This window comes from Lotus japonicus, chromosome 4 (assembly GCF_012489685.1).
Source record: "Lotus japonicus ecotype B-129 chromosome 4, LjGifu_v1.2".
In the NCBI taxonomy this organism is placed as follows: domain Eukaryota; kingdom Viridiplantae; phylum Streptophyta; class Magnoliopsida; order Fabales; family Fabaceae; genus Lotus; species Lotus japonicus.
In genome coordinates this window covers 6,404,076-6,426,386 of record NC_080044.1, presented here as the reverse complement: position 1 = coordinate 6,426,386, position 22,311 = coordinate 6,404,076, and the positions used below count along the sequence as shown (strand labels likewise).

The 22,311-nt window shown below is 34.6% G+C and overlaps 1 protein-coding gene across 1 annotated transcript; it reads left to right on the top strand.

Annotated features, from left to right (window-relative positions):
• Positions 1 to 11,093: 11,093 nt before the first annotated feature.
• Positions 11,094 to 19,793, top strand: LOC130710108 (receptor-like protein EIX2). The gene is made up of 2 exons (XM_057559262.1): positions 11,094 to 13,827; positions 19,513 to 19,793. Exon 1 carries the CDS (start codon positions 11,143 to 11,145, stop codon positions 13,816 to 13,818), a length of 2,676 nt encoding a protein of 891 aa, XP_057415245.1. The 5' UTR covers positions 11,094 to 11,142; the 3' UTR covers positions 13,819 to 13,827; positions 19,513 to 19,793.
• The last annotated feature ends 2,518 nt before the right edge of the window (positions 19,794 to 22,311 follow it).

Genomic DNA, 22,311 nt, shown 5'->3' with positions numbered 1-22,311 from the left:
ATCATGTGCTGACATTTATTTATATGATTATTTTCAGTTCAGTCATCTTATTGTTAGTATTTATTTTGATTAATGATAATTAAGAAAGATAATTTATTTAAATGGCTTTTGGTTAAAGTGGGGTGGTTTCTGCTGTCTGCCAGCAGTGTAAAAATAGAAGATGGCCAAGCAACCAAAGACCCTTCACACAACCCACCTAAAATAAGCCCACCCACAAATTACTCTCTTGTCGGCCCACTTCCCAAATTATTGTGTGCAACTTCTTTTGGGATTCTTCTAGACTTCTACGACCTCTCCTCTTCTGGTACAACTCTTCAATGTCTTCTGCTAATTACTTTTCTCACGTTTTTTTTTCTTAGCAGCAAATGGGCACAAAGGAGAAGACATTTCTAATGCCTGCATAACGTGTCGGGTAGGTTAGGATAACTTTGATCCGGGTTAAAGTCTTATTTTTTTTAAAGGACTTAAAAGCACAATTAGTCCCCATGAATTCTTTTTGTGCAGAACGAGTCCTTAAACTACTTTGTTAGCAAGCAAACTCTCCCACATTTTCTACATTAGTGACGTCGGTTCTTTTGTTAGATATTTAATTTTCTTTTTGTTGTGGTGGATGTTTTTAATTGATGTGGAGGAGAGAGGGCACCCATGTGCCTTGCACGTGCCTCTCTCTATCTGATATCTCAAACATTATCTAGAGAGTGTTATTATAGGCTTGTCCATATGCTTCAATATAGCCTATTAAAGGCTTCACACATGTTATTGACTTGCAAGTCACATTTGGTGTGTGTAGTGCATGCTGATCTAGTCCACATTTTTGGAGGACGGTTCATCATCTCATTCAAGCCTTTCATCACCTCCAATGCAGCCTTTCACTCATTAAGTGTGCTTGCCCTAGCTGCTGCCCACATAGCTTTCTTTAGTAAATCTCCAGGATACTTCTTTTTAAAGTTGGCATATAGGTGTTTTACACAGAGCCTATGTTTTATGTTTTCATCCATACATGCAAGAGTTGGCACCAACCCCTAAACGCACATAAAATGCAATAGATTAAAAGGTAACATATATTAATACACATCAAAGGCAACATCATTAAGATACACACCATTCTAGAACCATCTCTTCTTCTGCACACCATTAAGATCCTTCAATAAAAGATCCATAAACCATTCTCATGAATCTTTGGTCTCAGATTCCACCACAGAATATGCAATTGGAATCACGTGCCTCTCACGTGTTCGATACCTCACTCCTAGTGGAGTCCGCATCATTAAAATGATGCCACGTAGGAGTTTTCTGTCTGTTTTTGGATGGAAAAGGGCTGAAGGACTAACGTCACTAACAGAGAAAACGTGGGGGGACTTCGCTTGGTAAAAAAAGTTTAAGGACTCGTTCTGCACAAATAGAATTCGTGGAGTACCAAATGTGCTTTTAAGCCTTTTTAAAATTCAAGTGTGGTTAGTCTCAATTTAAGTACGAGTTAACTAGATTAGATAAGTGGGGTGATGCAGTGCATATTATAAATAAGAATGAGGCTAGGTTTTTTGTGGCAAATCTGGAGGGGGACTAAGTGTATTTTACCCATTATTATTTTTGTGATGAAAAAATGTTTTAATATTTATTTATCTATTTAGTTTTGATGGTTTATTTATCTATTTAATTACGCTATAGTAATTGTAATATAATATTAAAAAATTGTAAATAAACATGTACAATGCATAAATATAATATCTTGTATCTAGTATTATGTACGCTGCGGTGTAGCTTCCTATGATACCTTAAACCGGATTAAAGTGTGGTACCTAAATGATATAAATCAATAGAAAATATACAATTTTTTGAACTTAGAGGAAGATTTGGAGTGTGGAGGAATTTATATGATCTCCTAGAGTTGCAAATTGAACTTGAAACCCTAATTTTTAATTCCTGCATTGAATAACATAAGCAAACTTAGGAACAATATATTATTAATTCATTAAATTATTGAACTTAATTTTTAAAAATTACAACAATAAATCATCCGTCATTCTTTAATAAAATTAAATAACACAATTATAATTTAAATTAAATTACCACATAAGATACCACACCCAAAAAAAATTCGAGTACCACATATTTCACCATCACTTATTCGAAGTACCTTGTCAAATTATTAAAGTTAATATCTATTATCCATGCATTTTGATCACCGAACACTAACTTTGAATCTCAAAATAAGAATTTGTCGTTTTTTAACGAGAATATAATTGATTGAGGTGTAAAAGAAGTTAATTTATTTGTAGGAAAAATGCTAGTAGTATAAAATTTTCAATAATACTTCATTTACACTCTAGTTTTACTCACATCAAGAGTGAAATAGGAACTTAGGAAGAGAAAAGAAAATATGTGATATGATACATGATGTAATATAAAATACAAAAGAAGAAAAATGTAAGAGTAAAAATAAGATAAGAGAATACAAAGAAAGTGTAAATGAATTATTGCCTTAATTTTTTAAACACATTATTCTACACACATTTAATAAATATTTCTCAAACCGACAGTGAATTGTGTAAAAATAAAATTAAACTGCGGTGCATAAACCTTTTTCTAATTATTGAAATATTTCTAATTGTTGGATATTTGACGCCGAGCAGTAACGTTGAAACAACAACTGAGTCACGAACTGAACCTACAAGAAAATAAGCTGAGTCGCGAAAATCAATTCGCTGTCCTTGAAGGTTTTATCCCGGAATATCCAGAACACCTCCCCAGGATTAAACAACTTCCTCCGGGTAGTCGGGTAACAGAACTGGCGAGAAATAATAATAATATTGTGATTGCTCAAGAACTGGACAAAGGTAGGGAAAGAAGAGAGGAGATGAGAGTGATCAACAATGTAAAATTTATCCTCTATATATAGCCAAAAATCCGTTAATTCCAAGGTAAGTTGCACATTAATTTTGGGTGATAAAAATTAAAGCTTTGTAGTTTCAAGGTTGAATGCACAGTCAACAAGATTTGGAAATTCCAAGGTTTGAAGGAAGTGGACGGTGCACATGTGGAAATTGTGGGACTTGGTACTTTTGGAATATCATTAATTTTCCAACAATCCCCCACATATTTCAAAAGTTTCAAGGTAGGGTTAAGGAGAGGTTTCCTGAGCAATCACCGAGAGTGCAACTTTTCGAATCTGGTGCCTTTTGGGCTATGAACCAGACCTAGACCAACAAGACTTAACACACAAGTGAATTGGTGGAGCAAGCTCTATGAACCAAGACACTTTAGTGTATGTTAGAGGCCTTACTAATCGTTACACCCCCACATTTTCTCACTGTTATCGCTGTGGTGCGCTTAATCGGTCATGCGCATGCCTGGTATTCTTTGAGTGCTCTAGAGATTAGCCAATTCTCATACAAGCGGCCCCACTTGACACTCATATAGGTGATTCCATCAAGTATATGCCGCATCTCATATACCACCCATAAGGGCTATGGAAATCATTAAAAGCTTAAGAGCTTATCCTCTCTTAATGCAGCACAACACTTACATCCTAGGAATGGACCACACAATAAAATATTTAGTGCTGTCAGATCAATATGAATAACTTGTTTTTCCCATATGAACCTTCTTCATGGGATCTCCAATCACAAAGGTTGGGTTACCATTATTCACTGATTCCAATTGGCTCAAGTCCCATTCCCCTCGATGTATCAAATACCATTTTTCTATCCAATGGTTTAGTCAGAGGGTCGGCTAAATTTACCTCTGATTTTACATAATCTATGGAGATTACTCCATCTTTCAGCAGCTGCTTTACCACATTGTGTCTCAATCGAACATGTCGATTTTTACCATTATACGTTTTGTTCTTAGCAATTGCAATTGCAGATTGGTTATCACAATGCATCGACACTAATGGTGTGGGTTTCATTCCCAAAGGAATATTAGTTAATAAATTTTTCAGCCACTCAGCTTCACTACCAGCTGATTCCAGAGCTATAAACTCTGATTCCATAGTGGACCTAGCAATAATAGATTGCTTAACTGATTTCCACGCAACCGCACCACCACCAAGTGTAAATATATAACCACTAGTGGATTTTGTCTCGTCTGAATCCGAGATCCAATTAGCATCACTGTATCCTTCAAGTACAGCGGGAAATCCACTATATTTGATACCAAAATTCATGGTACCTCTCAAGTATTTCATTACTCTAGCAAGTTCTTCCCAATGATCCTTATTGGGGCTATGAGTATACCTGCTCAATCTGCTAACAGCGTATGCTATATCTGGCCGAGAAAAGTTCATCAGATGTAGCAAGCTCCCAATAATTTGAGCATATTCAGATTGAGAAACAGGGTCTCCTTTATTTTTCTTCAGTTGGGTGTTGGAATCATAAGGGGTACTCACAGATTTAACATCATAGTAACCAAACTTTCTAAAAAGTTTTTCCACATAGTGTTCTTGGGATAGTGTGATACTATCTCCCTTCCTTATGATTTTCACACCCAATATAACACTTGCTTCTCCCATATCCTTCATATCAAATTTCGATGAGAGGAAATTTTTTGTCTCAATTACAATATTAATGCAAGTACCAAAAATAAGCATATCGTCAACATACAAAGAAATAATGACACATTCACCATCCACAGTTTTAGTATAAACACATTTATCAGCATCAAATGAATAAAAACCATTACCAAGTAAAGTCTGGTCAAATTTCTCATGCCATTGTTTGGGAGCCTGCTTTAATCCATACAAGGATTTAATGAGCTTGCAAACCTTATTTTCTTGACCCTTGACTTCACATCCTTCAGGTTGTGACATGTAAATTTCTTCTTCCAGATCACCATTCAAAAATGTTGTCTTCACGTCCATTTGATGAATCACAAGTTTGTAGACAGAAGCTAAGGCAATTAAAACACGAATAGAAGAAATTCTAGCAACAGGAGCAAAAGTATCAAAATAATCAATATTTTGTTTTTGAGTAAAACCTTTTGCAACAATCTAGCTTTATATTTATCAATGGAGCCATCAGGATGGTATTTTCTTTTAAAGATCCATTTGCATCCAATTGGTTTTGCTCCTTTAGGCAAATCAACTAAAGTCCAAGTATTATTTTTCATAATAGAATCAAGTTCAATTTTGATAGCTTCTTTCCAAAACCGTGAATCAGAAGATGAAATAGCATCAGAAAAGGTTAAAGGATCATTATCAGTTAAATAAATATAGAAATCATCTCCAAAGGAAGTTGGTTTCCTTTGTCTCTTACTCCTTCTAAAATCTTCCTCTTCACGTTCATGCTCATTATCTGCAGAGTCATTGTTAGCATTTTGAAAAGGTACATGAACAGAATCATCAAAATTAATCAATTCAGAATGAGAATAAGAGGCATATTTAGATTTCAAAGGAAACTCATGTTCAAAGAATTCAGCATTCTTGGTTTCTAAGATAGTATCACAATCATGCACATCACTCTTTAAAACAAGAAATCTATAAGCAGCACTATGTTCAGCATAGCCAATAAACATGCAATCAGAAGTCTTAGAACCAATTTTCCTTTTCTTTGGATCAGGAAACATAACCTTAGCAAGACACCCCCACACTTTTAAATATTTCAGATTGGGTTTATAGCCTTTCCACAGTTCATAGGGTGTCTTACCAGTTTTCTTGTGAAGAATTCTATTCTGAAGAAAACATGCAGTCAATAAAGCTTCACCCCACAAATTATCAGGTGCAGAAGAGCTAACAAGTAAAGAATTCATCATATTTTTCAAAGTCCTATTTTTTCGTTCAGCTACACCATTTGATTCAGGAGAGTAAGGAGGAGTTACTTCATGTATAATACCTTCTTTTTTGCAGAAATCATTAAAGATGGTATACTCACCTCCTCTATCAGATCTAACTCTCTTAATCTTTCTATCCAATTGATTCTCTACTTCAGCTTTATAAGAAAGAAACATATCAAAGGCATCATCTTTATTTCGAATAAGATAAACTTTGGTATATCTAGAAAAATCATCTATGAAGGTAATAGATCCAAGAAGTTGTTTCAGCTACACCCACCTCTGGTTTCAGTATGTTTCAAATCACCTAAATCAGTATGAATACATCCAAGAAGTTCAGTTTCACGTTCAAAAATAGAAGGACAAGATTTCTTAGTCAATTTCGTTTCAACAGAAATTTCAAATTTATCACAGGGTTTATATGAGCCATCAATTAAGCCTAAGTTATGCATTTTCTGAAGATAAGAAAAATTCACATGACCTAGTCTAGCATGCCATACATCAACAGAGTCAATCAAGTAAGCAGAAGAAGATTCATCATTCATTATTCCAGAAACATTGAGCACAAAGAGACCTTGGTCATAATATCCCTTCCCTATGAATACATTATCCTTGGTCATAACAATCTTATCTGATTCAAAAGAAATTTTTACTCCAGCCTTCATCAGGCGACCAACAGAAATCGGATTTGATTTGATCTTAGGAACATGAAGCACATTCAGTAAAGCAAGGGTCTTTCCAGATGTGAGCTTGAGACGAATAGTCTCTTTTCCATGGACTCTAGAGGTCCGGGAGTCGCCCATATAAACCAGTTCTTCTCCTTCCTCTACAGGAGAGTAGGAGGAAAATGCATCTCTGTCACCACAGATGTGTTTGGTAGCACCAGAGTCTACCAACCAGATCTTCACATCGGAAACCATATTGACTAGTGAAACCACCCCAGCAACATCATCTCCTTTAACCTGATTTGAATCTGGTTTAGGAGGATTACTAATATTACCATTATTTCCATTTTGCTGGCGGCGTCTGCATTGATTTGCAAAATGACCCGGCTTTCCACAAACAAAACAACTCCTCTTGTTTGTGTCTCTTGTGTTCCTTTTAAAGGGAATGTTAGAAGTTTTAGGGATAAATTGACCAGGTTTCTTATTAGCGTTCCTGTTGTGGACAGATTTATTCTGTACCATGTTTGCTCGTGAAGTCAAGGCCTTTGATCTTGCTTGCCTTATCTCCCTTCTGCTGGTGTCTTCAATCAGGATGTGTGCTATGAGGTCATCAAGGGGCATCTGTTTCTCTCTATGCTTTAACTGTTGTTTGTAATCATTCCAGGAGTCTGGCATTTTGTTAACCAGTGCTCCAGCAGCATACTCATCAGGTAATTTGATGTTCTCACTTTTCAGGTCTTCAATGAGTTTGTGGTACTCATTGATTTGGGATCTCATGTCTTTGTCTTCGGTCATCTTCCAGTTTCAGTGGTTGTCGATGATGAAGTTGCGCCTTCCAACACTTTCAGCGGTGTACTTCTGAGTCATTGACTCCTATATTTCCTTTGCTTTCTTATAGGAGCAGTACACATCAAAGAGATCATTAGATAATGTACTGATAATAGTATGACGACATACCTTGTTAGCATGTGCCCAATGTTGTTTCTGTTTCTCAGTAGCAGAAGAATCTGGTTCAGGATTTGTGAGGGCATCTGCAACACCGTGCATGTCAAGAGTTGAGGAGATCCTTTCTTGCCACCTGCGGAAATTTTGGCCTCCAAACACTTCAATTTTGGAGATGTCAGGAAACGGTTTGGCGTAGGCAGGAATAGGGACCGAGCCAAGAACGGAGAGAGGCATAGCACTCTTTCCAGCGTTGGAACTTCCATTCTGGTCACTGTCAGCGTTCGTCATGGTATAAAACCTTCAATAAATTTGATTTATTTTAGAAAATCAAATTTAATTAGTTTGTTTTTCTACGTCGAAAGACTCAAATTTAACTAGTTAATGTGAAATATCATTAAAATTTAATTAGTGAATTGTGTAAAAATAAAATTAAACTGCGGTGCATAAACCTTTTTCTCTTACATAAAATGTATTCGAAATTGTGTTTTTCTTACACTTTTTTTTAAAGATTTCTTACACTTGAATATCATTCAAAATTGTGTTTGACATCAAAAAAAAAATTCGAATTTGATTGACTTGGAATAATTCTCTGCACTAAATTGATAAGTTAATTAATTTGGAGACAGATTTTTTTTTCGATGGTTGATTTGGAGACAGATAGAACCTAAATGTTACTCCCTCCGTTCCTGATCTTTTGTTGTTTAAGGTTATGCACATTGTTTAAGAGTGCAATCATTGATATATTTGTTGACATAAGCACCCCTATTTAATGTTCTCTTATAGTGAAGAGAGAGAATTATAGTTATTGGTTAAGAAATTTGTTATGATTTTGATTGGTGAAAATAAGAGGTGGTAGGTGAGAGGTATAGTATTAAATGAGGTTATATATGGAATAAATTGAGAAAAAATGCATTGGATTTGTAAAACAACAAAAGTTTTGGAATTTAAGCCAAAAGTTAAAACAACAAAAGATTAGGAACGGAGGGAGTATTAACTTCTATATTTAATAGTAAGGATTATGTAAGAGAAATAGAGTAATTAATCAGGTTAAATAATTGGTCTTTTATAATGGCGGGCTGGGGCACCGTGACGTCTTAGAAAACATTTGTATCATTTAATTTAGTTAATTAAAAAATTATACTCAACATGTAATTAAGATGTTTTTTTAAGAAGGTCGCTGTACCTTCGGTGTAAATTTATAAATTTCCATCACATCATTAATTATGCTCAAATCAAATTATTTCAAAAAATTGCATTCATTAATTCATTAAAAAAAGAGAAAAAGTTTGATGCACCGACGGTGTAAAGTTTTTTTACACCGTCAACCAATTAGATTTTAAGGATGTGAGAAAATCTCTATTTTCATTTAATTTCTTTAATTGACATATCACATCCTTGAAATCTGATTGGTTGACGGTGTAAAAAAACTTTACACCGTCGGTGCATCAAAATTAAACTCTTAAAAAAACTTCTTGCCATACATGAGAGAGAAAATTAAAATTGGAAGCAAAGAGATTTACTCTATCTGTTCCTATAAATATGTCACAAATAACTAATTCTCTTAAATTAAGAAAAGTAGTTACTAATAATAAATTTATAAAGAAAATGATTAACTTCCCTAGATTACCCTTATTTACTTTCCTATGATTTTCTCTCTCAAAGTTAATATTCCGTTCATCATCTCTTTCATATTAATTATGAAGATGAATTTGGAAAAAATTATTTAATGCTTTCTAGATATTAAAAGTGACTTATATTTAGGAACAAATTAGTAATGTGACTTATATAAGACAAAAATATCCTTAAAAGTTAAAACCCATAATATGACCGTCACTATCTACCAAAAAAAAATATGACAGTCACTACCTAAATCGTTTTTTAATTTTTTTTTGAAACATAAATTTGTTGTCATACGTACAAACACAAATCAGCATATATTTTTTTATAGAAATTTCTAAAAGAGAAAAAGTCATCTCTTTTCTATACATTTAAAAATCATTTATTTTTTTAATTTAAAACAAACGTCCTCATAACCTATTCATCTATTATGAAATATTAAAATTGAGATTCAAACACTACAACTAATTTTTATCTTCATCGTACCTTTTACATTTGCTATCTCAACTGTACATTTGTCACCTCTATATTTCTTATATTTTAGCTAGGGATAAAAGTAGGTTAAGCTGCTAACAAGGGCCTATCCAAATGCAAAATGACGGGTTAGATTGAATTCACGGTTATAATCAGATTTGAAAGAAGAGGAACCGAGGTGTTCAGTTTGGATTGCGAGTTTGAGAAAATTAGATCCGAACCGTTCCGAACACACGAATACATATATAACTTAATTTTTTTAACCCTAATTTCCTATCCTCCACTCACTTCCGCAGTTCCTTCGTGGCTGTCTCGTGAACGTGAGCTCTAATTTCCTTCTCTTCTCTCCCACCTTGAGAAGCTTCCTCCACTGCACTCACCACCACCACGCCTCACTGTCTCCGGTGACGGATGCAAGTGCATAGGTATGAGGGCACTTGCCCTTACTTAATTTTGGGAAAAACATTAGAAAAAAAAATTGAGTAGTAAAAATATGTGATTTTTTATGGTCTCTTTGATAAAAAAATGCCATCACTTATGTTCTACATTGTTAAATGTCATCACTTGTGTCCCACATTCCTAAAGTCCTCACTTGAGTAGTAAAAGTATGTGGTTTTTGATGGTCCCTTTGGTAAAAAAATGTGATCACTTGTGTGCCCTTTGGTAAAAAATGTCCTCATTTCTAATAATATATGTTAATTTTTTGTTACGAATTTATATGTATATATTGCCCTCACTACATAAAATTTCTGGATCCGTCACTGACTGTCTCTGTTCTCACTTGCGGCGCCATCTCCCCGGGAATCTCACACACGACGTAGATTCAGCGACCACTACACAATCATCGTACGTGTCTCCTGTCCTCTATTCTGCTCAATTCAGCTCTACCATCAGAGCTAGGTCTCCTTTCCTCTATTCTATTCTCATCCCTTGATCTATGTACGATTCCTTTGTCATACTGAGTACTGAATCAAGGGTTTCGTCTTAGTAATCTTGAGTACTGAGATCATTGTTCATCGCAATAATGTTATGTGATTGTGTTTTGTGATCATTGTTTCTCCTACTCATTGTGTTCTGTCACTTTTTTGAACATTTTTAGAAATTTTTTTTTCTGCACTTTAGATTTTTAATTATATTTTTTCAAGAACCGAGTATCCGAATTTGAACCAACTTGTTCATTGTTTGTTTGGATCGATTCAGATTCGAGCGAAAAAATGAGAGATCTAATTCGAATTAACCCAAACTCTTTTAATTGGTTTGAATTCCGTTTAGGTCATAAACCGATCCAAATCGGCCCGGGTGTACCCCTACTGATCAATGAACCACATTTTTACTATTAATTATTTAATATTTACAATATACTACTTATTTACTAAAATTAATTTTGAGAAAAACCTTTTAACTTTGTAAATCAGATTTGTTTTCTTCCACTATTGGCAAAGCTTAATATATTGTTGTTCACATGATTCTGCCTAGTTCCATGTACGTAGTAGTCCATGGATCCCACCAATAGGTCATGCACAATTGACTTGACTTAGTAGAGGATAGCTAGGGTCAAATAGCTTATATCTCCACCACCATTGGCTTCAATGTACAATTCTAAAAACTTGATAGATTCTGAAGTTAAAGGTCAGTGTTTCAAGTGCTATTATTCCTCAATTCCTGCACGACCATGTTTTCTTCTGCTCCACGAATGGTGATTGTTTTCTTGTGGTTTCTATGGGCGATCACAGTCAACTTGTGCATGAGCCACGAGACGAACGTGACTAATGTTCTTTGCAATAGAAAAGATCAACACATGCTTTCAATGTTTAAGCAAAGCATTAAAGATCCCTCGAATCTGCTCTTGTCTTGGACCATTGAAGAAGATTGCTGCAACTGGAAAGGTGTTCAGTGTAACAACATCACCGGTAGAGTCACAGGGCTACAACTCTCTTGGCGTCACTTGGTACCTTTGGATAACAGTGACGGTGTATCTCTTGAATTCTTAAGGGGTGAAATAAACTTTTCTCTCTTGCAGAAACTTGATTTCCTCAGCTTCTTAGACTTGAGTTTCAATAACTTTAAGGCCATCAAGTTTGAATCTGTCCTTGGATCTCCAACAAATTTCACTAATCTTGTTTACCTAGATTTATCATTCAATAGTATCCTCTACATGGACAATCTTAGATGGCTTCCACGTTTTTCTTCTCTGATATATCTTGACTTGAGTTTAATAAACCTCTCTAGAGAAACTCTCTGGCTTCAATGGATGGCTACTCTCCCTTCACTCACGGAGCTGAAGCTGAAAGAATGTAACCTCACTGGGAATCCCTCTCTTGGGTATGTCAATATTACTTCACTTGGAATACTTGATATTTCCTTCAACCATTTTAATTCTGAGATTCCAAAATGGCTATTTAACCTCAGCAGTAGAATTGCTTATCTGGACCTTAGCTCAAATAATCTGAGAGGCCAAATACCTGCACCAATGTTGAATTTCCAAAATTTGATGTACTTGTATTTGGAATATAATAGTCTAAGTGGATCTATTCTAGAGTGGATTGGACAATTCAAAAATTTAGTGCAGCTTGATCTCTCTAACAACTTATTATCTGGTCCCATTCCAACCACCATTGGAAATCTATCATCATTGACATATTTAGATTTTGCCAATAATCACTTGAATGATAGTCTTCCAACAGCTCTTGGGAAACTTTCAAGGTTAGAGAGTTTAGAATTGGGATATAATTCCCTGTCAGGCAAGCTGTCTGAGCAAAGTTTCACCAAACTTTCAAGCTTAAAGAGTTTGGGACTTGAGTCATCTGCTTTTGTTTTTAATTTTGGCACCCACTGGCAGCCTCCGTTTCAGCTTGAGGCGATTAGTCTGAGATATTGCAAGTTGGGTCCGGAGTTTCCTTCATGGCTATACACACAAAGATCCCTTTATACTCTCGACATTTCAGGCTCAGGCCTTTCATTCAATGTCAAGGACAAATTTTGGAGCTTTGTAACACAAATTGAAAATCTCTTTTTGTCCTACAACCTACTCACTGGAGATATTTCCACCACATTGTTTAATGGCTCAACAATTGAATTAAACTCCAATAACTTCACAGGCAGGTTGCCACGTTTGTCTCCTCGAGCAATCATCTTCAAGATAGGTGACAATAGTTTCTCAGGACCTATATATCCCCTATTGTGCCAGAACAAGACTGGGAAACAAAAATTAGAAGTTTTGGACATGTCATACAATCTTTTATCTGGAGAAATCCCTAATTGTTGGATGCATTGGCAATCTCTGCTTCATGTGAACTTGGAGGGAAATAATATAAGTGGTGAAATTCCTGACTCAATGGGTTCCTTGACCAACCTTGAGAGCCTACTACTTCGTAACAACTCTTTGTCAGGAAAGATACCTTCACTTGAAAACTGCAATATTTGGTTTCTTGATTTGGCATTCAATGAGTTTACAGGAAAAATACCAAGTTGGATTGGGTCATTGAATATGGCTGCCCTCATATTACGATCAAATAATTTCACTGGAAGTGTTCCACCACAAATTTGCAAATTTTCCAATCTTCTAGTGTTGGATCTTGCACACAATAAACTCTCTCGACCAATACCCAAGTGTATAAATAATATCACAACAATGGTTGCTAATACACTCGATGAAACCTTATACCTCGGTCACTATTATCTTTGGGATGCTTCTTTTGGAGTGAAGTCATACGTGGAGGATCTACATTTGTTTGTGAAGGGCCTAAGCTTGGACTTTTGGAACTCTTTTGAGCTTGTTCGCATTGTTGACCTCTCAAATAATGAACTTTCAGGATTCATCCCACAAGAACTATTTAATCTCATCGCCTTGCAGTCCTTAAACTTGTCTCACAATAACTTGATGGGAAAGATACCGAGTAATGTTGGACAAATGAAGTCTTTGGAATCTCTGGACTTTTCAGGAAACCTGTTGTCTGGTGAAATCCCTCAAAGTATCTCAAATATATCTTTCTTGAGTCATTTGAATTTGTCATACAATAATTTCGATGGAAGAATTCCTCTCAGCACACAACTACAAAGTTTTGAGGCATCAAGTTACATTGGCAATCCAGAACTCTGTGGACCTCCTCTTCCAAAGAAATGTGCACAACAAGAGAGACCAAATGGCTCCATGAAGGTGTCCAAAGATAGTGAATTTAAATCTAGTTTCAAAACTGGAGTGGGAGTTGGATTTGCTTCTGCTTTTTGTGGGGTTTTTGGCATCCTCCTCTTCATCGGGAAATGGAGACATGCTTATTTTCGCTTTCTTGACACCCTTTACGTCGTTATAGCCGTAAAGATCAATCACTTTCGCCATAAAGGTCCTTAAGCTGCACAGGTATGTTTTATGAGCAAATATTGGTAACATATTTTCTTGTAAATATACACAATATTGCATGTAAACGTCAAATGAATACCCATATCAAAATATGAATTTTGTCAACTTGTTATTGAAAAATAACATTATTAATATAAAAATGGACAGATAGTGCAACTTTTTTATTTTGGAGTAATCCAAAACTTTGAAAAGGCTAATATATTTGAAGAGAAAAATCAGCTAATCTTAGAACTGAGCAAACTTAGTCAAATCTAGTGAAAAATTAGCCAAAAGACAACCCCTTACACATTTCGGATTGTCTAAATGACCCATGTAGATTACTAACCCACAACTCAATGGACCAATAAGATTTTTTTAAATAAATTAATAAATAAAATATAAAAATTATAACCCTCACTTATCTTTAATGTGATTCATGGGTCTTTTTTTTTACATCGGAAAGATAATTGCACTCACTAGGGATTGATCCCTGAACCTCCCCACCCAACTCACATGTCATCTAGCTCTTACCACTTGAACTATTATTTCGGGACTCTCATGAGTTATTTAGATAACCCTTTACATTTTAATCTAATAAAAAGACTTTTATTCGAATTAAAACAAGTTAGAAGGATCCACAAACATGGATTGTTTTTTTCTTGTTTTTATTGATTTTTAATCTTATAAGATATAATATGATCATTTTATATCAATTTAAAATTCGATTTAACTTAATTTATTAACATATGTTAACTAATCATGCGATTAGTATATTGAAGAAAAAAAATTAGTTGATATAGAACGATCATCAATGCAAAGAGTCAAAACTAGATATTTGAACAATTTTAAACTAGTCAGAATAGCTTTTTCTATTTTAATTTTTATTTAATCTGATAAAAATAACACTTTATTAAAATAAGGCTGAATCCTCAAGTTGGTCCCTGTTTTTGTATCGTCGTCTGACTTAGGTCCCTCGCTGGAATAATTATTAAAAAAGATCCTTTTTTTTTAAATCGTCTGGAGCAGGTCTCGCCGGAGCCCGGAGCTCCGACGAGTGATGAAGTGGAACGCTGACTATGTCAATAAAGCCTACATGGAATTAAAAAATAATAAAAAATTACACATAAGAAAATTAAATTAAATTAAATTAAATTAAAAAATTAATTCTCCCAAAAAAACCATGGTTAAGTTAAACCCAGAAAAAAAAAGTTAAACCCTGAAAATAAAAACATTTTCATCTCCTTCTTCATCATCTCACAAACATCTTCAACTTCTCCATCTCATCATCTTCATCCCCTTTTTCAATATCCAATTAAAACCCAACAAATTCCCTTAATATGAAATTAACCCTTAAATCAAAATCAACCCGAAAATCCCCAAATCAGAACCAACCATCGATATCTTCTTGTTCCAGTTTCTTCTTCTTCCTCATCAACTCCTTCAACAGTTCCTTGTTCTTGTTCCAGCTTCTTCAACTGGGCCATGCCCTCACCCGCAACCCTCCCTCACCCGCAACCCACCCCCACCTAGAACTCATCGCAACCCACCCCAAAAACCCATCCCCACCCCCACTCGCAACCCACACCACCCTCACCCGCAACCCACCACAGAAACCCACCCTCACCAAGAAATTGAGTTCACAAATCCCAGGAGAAGATGAAGAAGCAGAAGACAGAGGTTCCTGAAAATCGAGAAAGGGTATGAAAACAAAGCTTCCTCTTTTTCTTTTCAATTTGACTTGCTTCCTCTTCTCTTTGATTTAGGTTTCTTCCCCCCCTCTTCGATCTGGCCGCTCTGGGTTCTTCCTTCTCTCTTCTTTTCGTTCTGGCTTGCTTCCTCTTCTCTTCGATCTGGGTTTCTTCCTTCTCTCCTCGATCTGAGTTTCTTCCTCCTTCTCTTCGATCTGGGTCGCGAGCTTGCCACAAGCCCGTCTAACCGCCTCGACCTCAACCCCATTTTTGTGCTAAACCTTCTCCTTCGATCAATCCAAGATCTGTTGCGCAACCCCAACGAAGGGGAAACCACGAAACCACTACCACGGTCCCCTTCGTTCTAGTTCCTTGTGACCCATCATCAACCAAAACCTCTATTCGAGCCACCGTAAAGCCAAGGAAGAAGTACCTCTTTTGGTGGATTTGTTTTTATTTTTAGGGTTAGTTTGTTAATTGTTTTGATTAATTAAATTTTAGGGCTAGTTTTGTTAACTGTTTTTATTTTTGTTAAATAAAATAAAAATTTCTTATGTGTAATATTTTTTTAATTTTTTTCAATTCCATGTCAGCTTCATTTATCCAGTCATCCTACCATTTCATCACTCGCCGGAGCTCCGGCGATGACTCGCTCCATACGTTTTGCATTTGAGAGGACTTTTTACAAAAAATAATTCATAAGGGACTTAGATTAGACGACGAGGCAAAAATAGAGACCAATTTGAGAATTAAGCCTTAAAATAATGGCAACTTAGAAATTTTGTATATTATGTTATGTCGATTTAAATTTTGATTTTTTTAGGAGGGATACATTGACTCCGAGAATAAATTAAAAAACTGACTCTAAATCTCAACCCTTGATTTTATTTTAAAATAACGGTTAAGATTATAAAAAAAAAATCCTCACGTGACTCTCTCACCCTGTTTCCTCCTTTCCTCCTTCTACATTTCCCATTTCCTCACCTTTTTGTTTTCGTCAAGCAATGATAACGGCACCTCTCGTACACCAGAATTTCACAAATGAGAAACATACAGTTTTTGGAATTCAAAGTTAAATTCCACAATGATTCTATCACAAGGGCCACAAAATAATAGGATTGAATCTAAAGCTGCTTCAAATTTTGATTTCTTCTAACAGGACAAAGATTCAATCCCAGGTGCAAGGTTTAATAAAGATCAATTTTGTACCTTTCTAAAATTTCCTTGCTTTAATTCTTGAAAATCAGAATTCTTAATTTTTGTCAATAAGATTCAGAACAGTAGAAAAAAGGAAAGGGGAAAACATCGAAGATGAAGGAGGAGGAAACATGGTGAGGGAGTCACGTGAGGGTTTTTGTGTTGTAATCTTAACGGTTATTTTAAAGAAATTTTTATTAGGGAAAAGAGATATATTTTGAGTACATCATGTGTCAAAAGCTGAAATTCAATTTGAAAATATTATATAGTGTTAAAAATATATTTAGTTACTAGTTGTTCACCCATTTAATGACCAATCCGATTTTTAAAATAGTGACTGCAACCGTAAGAAAGACCTGAGTGAGTACCTTGCCGGCTTTCCCTCTAAGAAAAGAAATAGTAGTAAGTATTGAAGAAGTAAAAATTTCTAGAAAATGAACATCATGTAGGATCTCAATATAGGGTGTGACTTTGCTCTATTAAATCTATATTAGAGCATCATTATCCAAGAAACTCATTAGAGTTTCTAATTTAAATTTTGGTAATGCCACGTCATTTAAACCACTTTAATAAACTCTACTCACTTTTTACTCCAATCCAGAAATTCTAAAAAGTTTCTTAAATGGATCCCACAATATACCCCACTACTTTCTTGTAAATCCAGTTACCTATTTATTTGCTTTTTTATTTGTTTTTTTATTTATTTTTTAATCATTAAATTTAGAAGAGAAACTTTGAGCAAAGTTTCTCTGGAGCAAAGTTTCTCTGGAGCAAAGTTGCTTGCCACGTGGAGAAACTTAATTTTCTGCAACAATTTAGAGCATCATTATCCAAGAAACTCATTAGAGTTTCTAATTTAAATTTTGGTAATGCCACGTCATTTAAACCACTTTAATAAACTCTACTCACTTTTTACTCCAATCCAGAAATTCTAAAAAGTTTCTTAAATGGATCCCACAATATACCCCACTACTTTCTTGTAAATCCAGTTACCTATTTATTTGCTTTTTTATTTATTTTTTAATCATTAAATTTAGAAGAGAAACTTTGAGCAAAGTTGTTTGCCACGTGGAGAAACTTAATTTTCTGCAACAGTTCACAAAGTTTCTTTCTTGCTGATGCTCTTAGAAACTTTACTTCAGATGACATGTCATAAAGAAACTCACAAAGTTTCTTTGTTGCTGATGCTCTTAGAAACTTTACTTCAGATGACATGTCATAAAGAAACTCACAAAGTTTCTTTGTTGCTGATGCTCTTAGATCTTGTTTCCCATTTTTTTCTTTTTGTTCAGGTTCGTAAGCTTTTGTTTGATTTTTGCAGTTTAGATCTTGTTTCCCATTTTTTTCTTTTTGTTCAGGTTCGTAAGCTTTTGTTTGATTTTTGCAGTTATCGAAACAAAAGCTTCGTGCGTGGTGCACGAGACCCACGTCGTGCCCCGCATTATTTCTTGGCCTTATTTGAATTCTCTTTTCTATAATATATAATCTTCACTTTAAAATTGACCAAAAACAAACTTCACTTTAAAAAAATTATAAATGTAGGACTTAATAGCGGAAATCATGCATGGTATATATATAGAGTGGCCCTTGTTATATTTAGTGGAATAACTCTGTTGCATAAACAAGAATGACATTGTAATTCAACATTTAGACGTCAATAATAGTATGTTTTTTAATAATTTTATTCAAAAGAGAAATGATATATAGATAAGATATAATCTTGAAAAAGATTATAAAGTACAATGTTCCAATAAGTTACAATCTACAACATAGATTAAATAAAACCATCCACCATAAAAGATAAAATGCCTAAAGTTCAGAAAAAGCTGCGAACAACCTATGGATCGCCAAACAAAACAAACACCTCACAAAGAACCATCTAAAGCCTACAAAAGTCCCAAAGATACAAGAACTCAGCCTAAACCCAAACCCCACAGCCCAAAACCAAACAAACACCTCCAAACTCGCAAAACCCATCAGCAAATAACAACCCAAATTAAAGCAAAGAGACCCAAAAACTAGAGACCTAGATCATGCATCATGCAACCACCGAGAGGGGGACTCCATCGAGGATCGGGATGCAGCGACGAGATCCAAAGATCAAAAGAAGTCACATAAACCCAATAAAAACATAGCCCCATCTCGACATTGAGAGACACAACAAGCAGAGAGCGGAAAAACGAGAGAGCAACTTGTTTAATATTTTCTATACATACGTTCATTCGGAATAGAATGAATGAGATGTAATTGGAGACAAACTTTAGTACAATTAATTTTAATATATGAATAATGTAAAGAAAATAAAATGAATTATCTCTACATGAAAATATTTTCATGTACATTTGAATGAAAATAAAAATGATATATATATATATAATATATATAGTTTAGTTTGCACTAGAAATATGGTTGTAATATGACTATAATTAAAGAAAGGATTAACTTATGTAACCAAATGGTTTTCAAAAAAAAAAACTTATGTAACCAAATGATAAGTTACATCTAGAAAGAAAATTAAACCTCCTAAGAAATGATCTTTAAAAACAAAGGTCATCCTAAAGGTGATTTTCAAAGTGAATCATCACAGCTGAAGTATACTCCTAGTAAGTGGGAAAAAGAGTATGCATGACTAAAAGTTGTAAAAATCTAGAATTTGTATGTGTTGCTTAATTATTTGCTCATGCCATATATCCTTCGGACCTGAATGTCAATATATGTTTTCAAGATTTTCATAGCATGTATTGCCGAAAATTATTTATAACATTTCTTATTTTCATCGTGATTTAATTTCATCTAACTTTTGGGTTTTTTTTATTTCCAGGCTTCAACTATAGTTTTTGGGATTATTCTCAGCTCAAGTGAATGGAGTTTGTGACTCAAGATGGATCATGATGATCTTAAGGTATATATACTTGCTGCTGGAAGATTGCTCTAAATCCTGTCTTTCTTTTCTGTTTTCTGTCCTGCTGTATTGTGGTAGCTCTAGTTTCTTTTTTATGTACTATGCCTTATCTGTTCTACTTTCTAGCAGAAGGTTTCTTAAACTTTCAAGCCTACTGCTTCGTTTGTAATATTTTTATCTTGAAAATAAATTCAGCTTTCTAAAAAAATATAACCTGATGTACTAATTAAGAATTTGTAACTTTAAAATAAGCTATTTATTACTATCTAAACAATTTATGTGATTGTACGTTGCAAGCTAAATGAATACATTGTTACTGGAGTGATCAATAATTTTGGTTTTGGTCAATATGATTATTGTTAACTGCTTCATGTGAAATAGGAGGGAAATAAGGTAAGTCGTGAAAATTCCTAAATCAATGGGTTCCTTGACCAACCTTGAGAGCCTACTACTTTGTGACATCTCTTTGTCAGGAAACATACATTCACTTGTTTGGTTTCCTGATTTGGCATTCAATAAATTTACAGCGAAAATTCCCAGTTGGATTGGGTCATTGAATATGGCCACCCTCATATTACGATCGAATAAATACCAATTAGGATTGGGTGTTTGAATATCACTATTTGACGCACGTCTAAAATGCATGACATATACCAACCCTTTTTTCCACATAATTTTATACATGATTGTTGCACTTTTTGAAAATAAACACGCGCACAAGAGGGCGGTATTGAATCATGTCTTTAAAAACTTCTCTCAAATAAAGATTAGTTCTTTAAAATCTTGTTTTAAATCCCCTTTGTTAAAGTAAGCGAATACAAAAGAGCTACTCCCTCCGGTCCTATTTATAAGCATGAAAGAGAAGAAAAATCTTGGTCCTTCTTATAAGAACCAAATGAAAGTTTGAGCTATATTAATTAATTTTTTCCAATGATGCCCTTATTAATTCTAACTTGTAAAATGTGTCTCATTAATTATTTTCTCTCTTTCCCACTTTCCAACACTAATAACAAAGGGTAATTTTGGAAGTTTATTTTGATTTAAGACAAATTTAATGCATTTTATCTAGTTTAACTATATTTCTTAAACTATGTGAATTTTTTTTTGTTGCTTATAAATAGGACCGGAGGGAGTACTACAACATTTTTCACTTTAGACCACACTATATTTTTCAACGGATAAAAAACTGAGGCCGAAAGGTACTATGTGCCACGGTTTCATAACTGTAGACAGTTTTGAAAAAATCTTAAGCAAAAACATAATAAACCGTGGACTTGAAATTTTAAACCACGGCTGTGGAATTGTGGAAGTTTTATGGCCAGTGTTTCAAACCGTGGAATTTTTTAGTGTTAGCCGCGTTTTATCTTTTAAATTTTCACAGCTCAAATATTATTTTTTCTTAAAAAAAGCCATAAACAAAAAACTAGAGATAACAACCATAAACACAGAGTCGATATACACATTGAATTGAACCCTTGTGCCCTAGCTCCATTGTGGATCATCTTCCTTCTTCTCCCCCCCCCCCTTCTGTTCGATAACAACCATCACACAGGAGAGGAACTGACGCAGCGGCAGCACCCAAGATGAGGACGAAATCAACGAAACACCGCAACCTCCACCGATTATTGTGCCTCTCTGGAACAACCTCGACAACCAGAGGTCACACATACCAATGCTTCCTTCGCACCGCTTTGTCGATATGAGGTAATTTGGGGTTAGACCAAGTGATTTAGGGATTTTGGTTGCACAAGGGATTTACGGGTTTGGAAGTCTTTTATTTAGGGATGAATATAAAATTCATCAGCCTCTTTCTTTCCAAATCGATTCATAACAGAAATGTTGCAATTTTGGTTTCGGTGGTGAGAAAGAGCTCAAATGGGTATAAGATGCTTCTTGGGATACAAGCTTCTATTTTTGTTGTGACATAATTGAAGAAATATCCTCCCATAGCTGGTAAGTTTTAGTTTTTGTTTGTGTCTAATTAACCCAATTCCTTCAATTTGTGATAATTTGTTCCCAATTCGCAGGTTCATTTGGCACATCTTGTTATGTTGATGGGCATTGCCGCATTGGGAATTTTAAGAAATGTACTGATTGGAATAAAATAACTTAGATGGTTGTAGTCATCTAGTCCTTTTGGTCTTGTTAGAATATGTATTTGAATATGTGCTTACTTATTTCCCGGATAAGATTGGTATACCGTATATGAACTGGTCATCTATGAACAATGCTCTTTGCATAAACTTAGTATATAAATATAATTATGGTTCTCTTACATTTACATAGCCAATTCTTTAATTTTTGTAAAGCTGGTAGCTTTATAATTCTGCATCACTTGTATCCTTTATTTTTTGGTGTGGTCAAAGTTATTAGTTCGTGATGTCATGTTTAGTTTACTAAATAAAAGAATAAGCTTTGTCATGTCAAATGGAATCATTTTGCAGATATTTCACCAATGGAGATCTGCTATGAATTGTTTAAAAGAATTTCATTGAAAATTACTATTCTAATTAAAACTTTTCTCAATAATGTTTTAATTTTGGTTGCTTTTTGCATGGGATGTTATTACATGCAGTGTTTTGAAAAGTGAAATTGAGATTGGACTAGCTAGACCTTTGAGTCAAAGTTTGATTGATTTTACATGTCTTTGGTTGTTGACTAAGTTTTGTTTATTTGATCAACAGATTTTGCTACTCAATGTTATTAATATGTCCGTGC

Coding starts and splice junctions, on each gene's coding strand:
- LOC130710108 (XM_057559262.1), top strand. CDS start 11,143: ATGTTTTCTTCTGCTCCACGAATGGTGATTGTTTTCTTGTGGTTTCTA.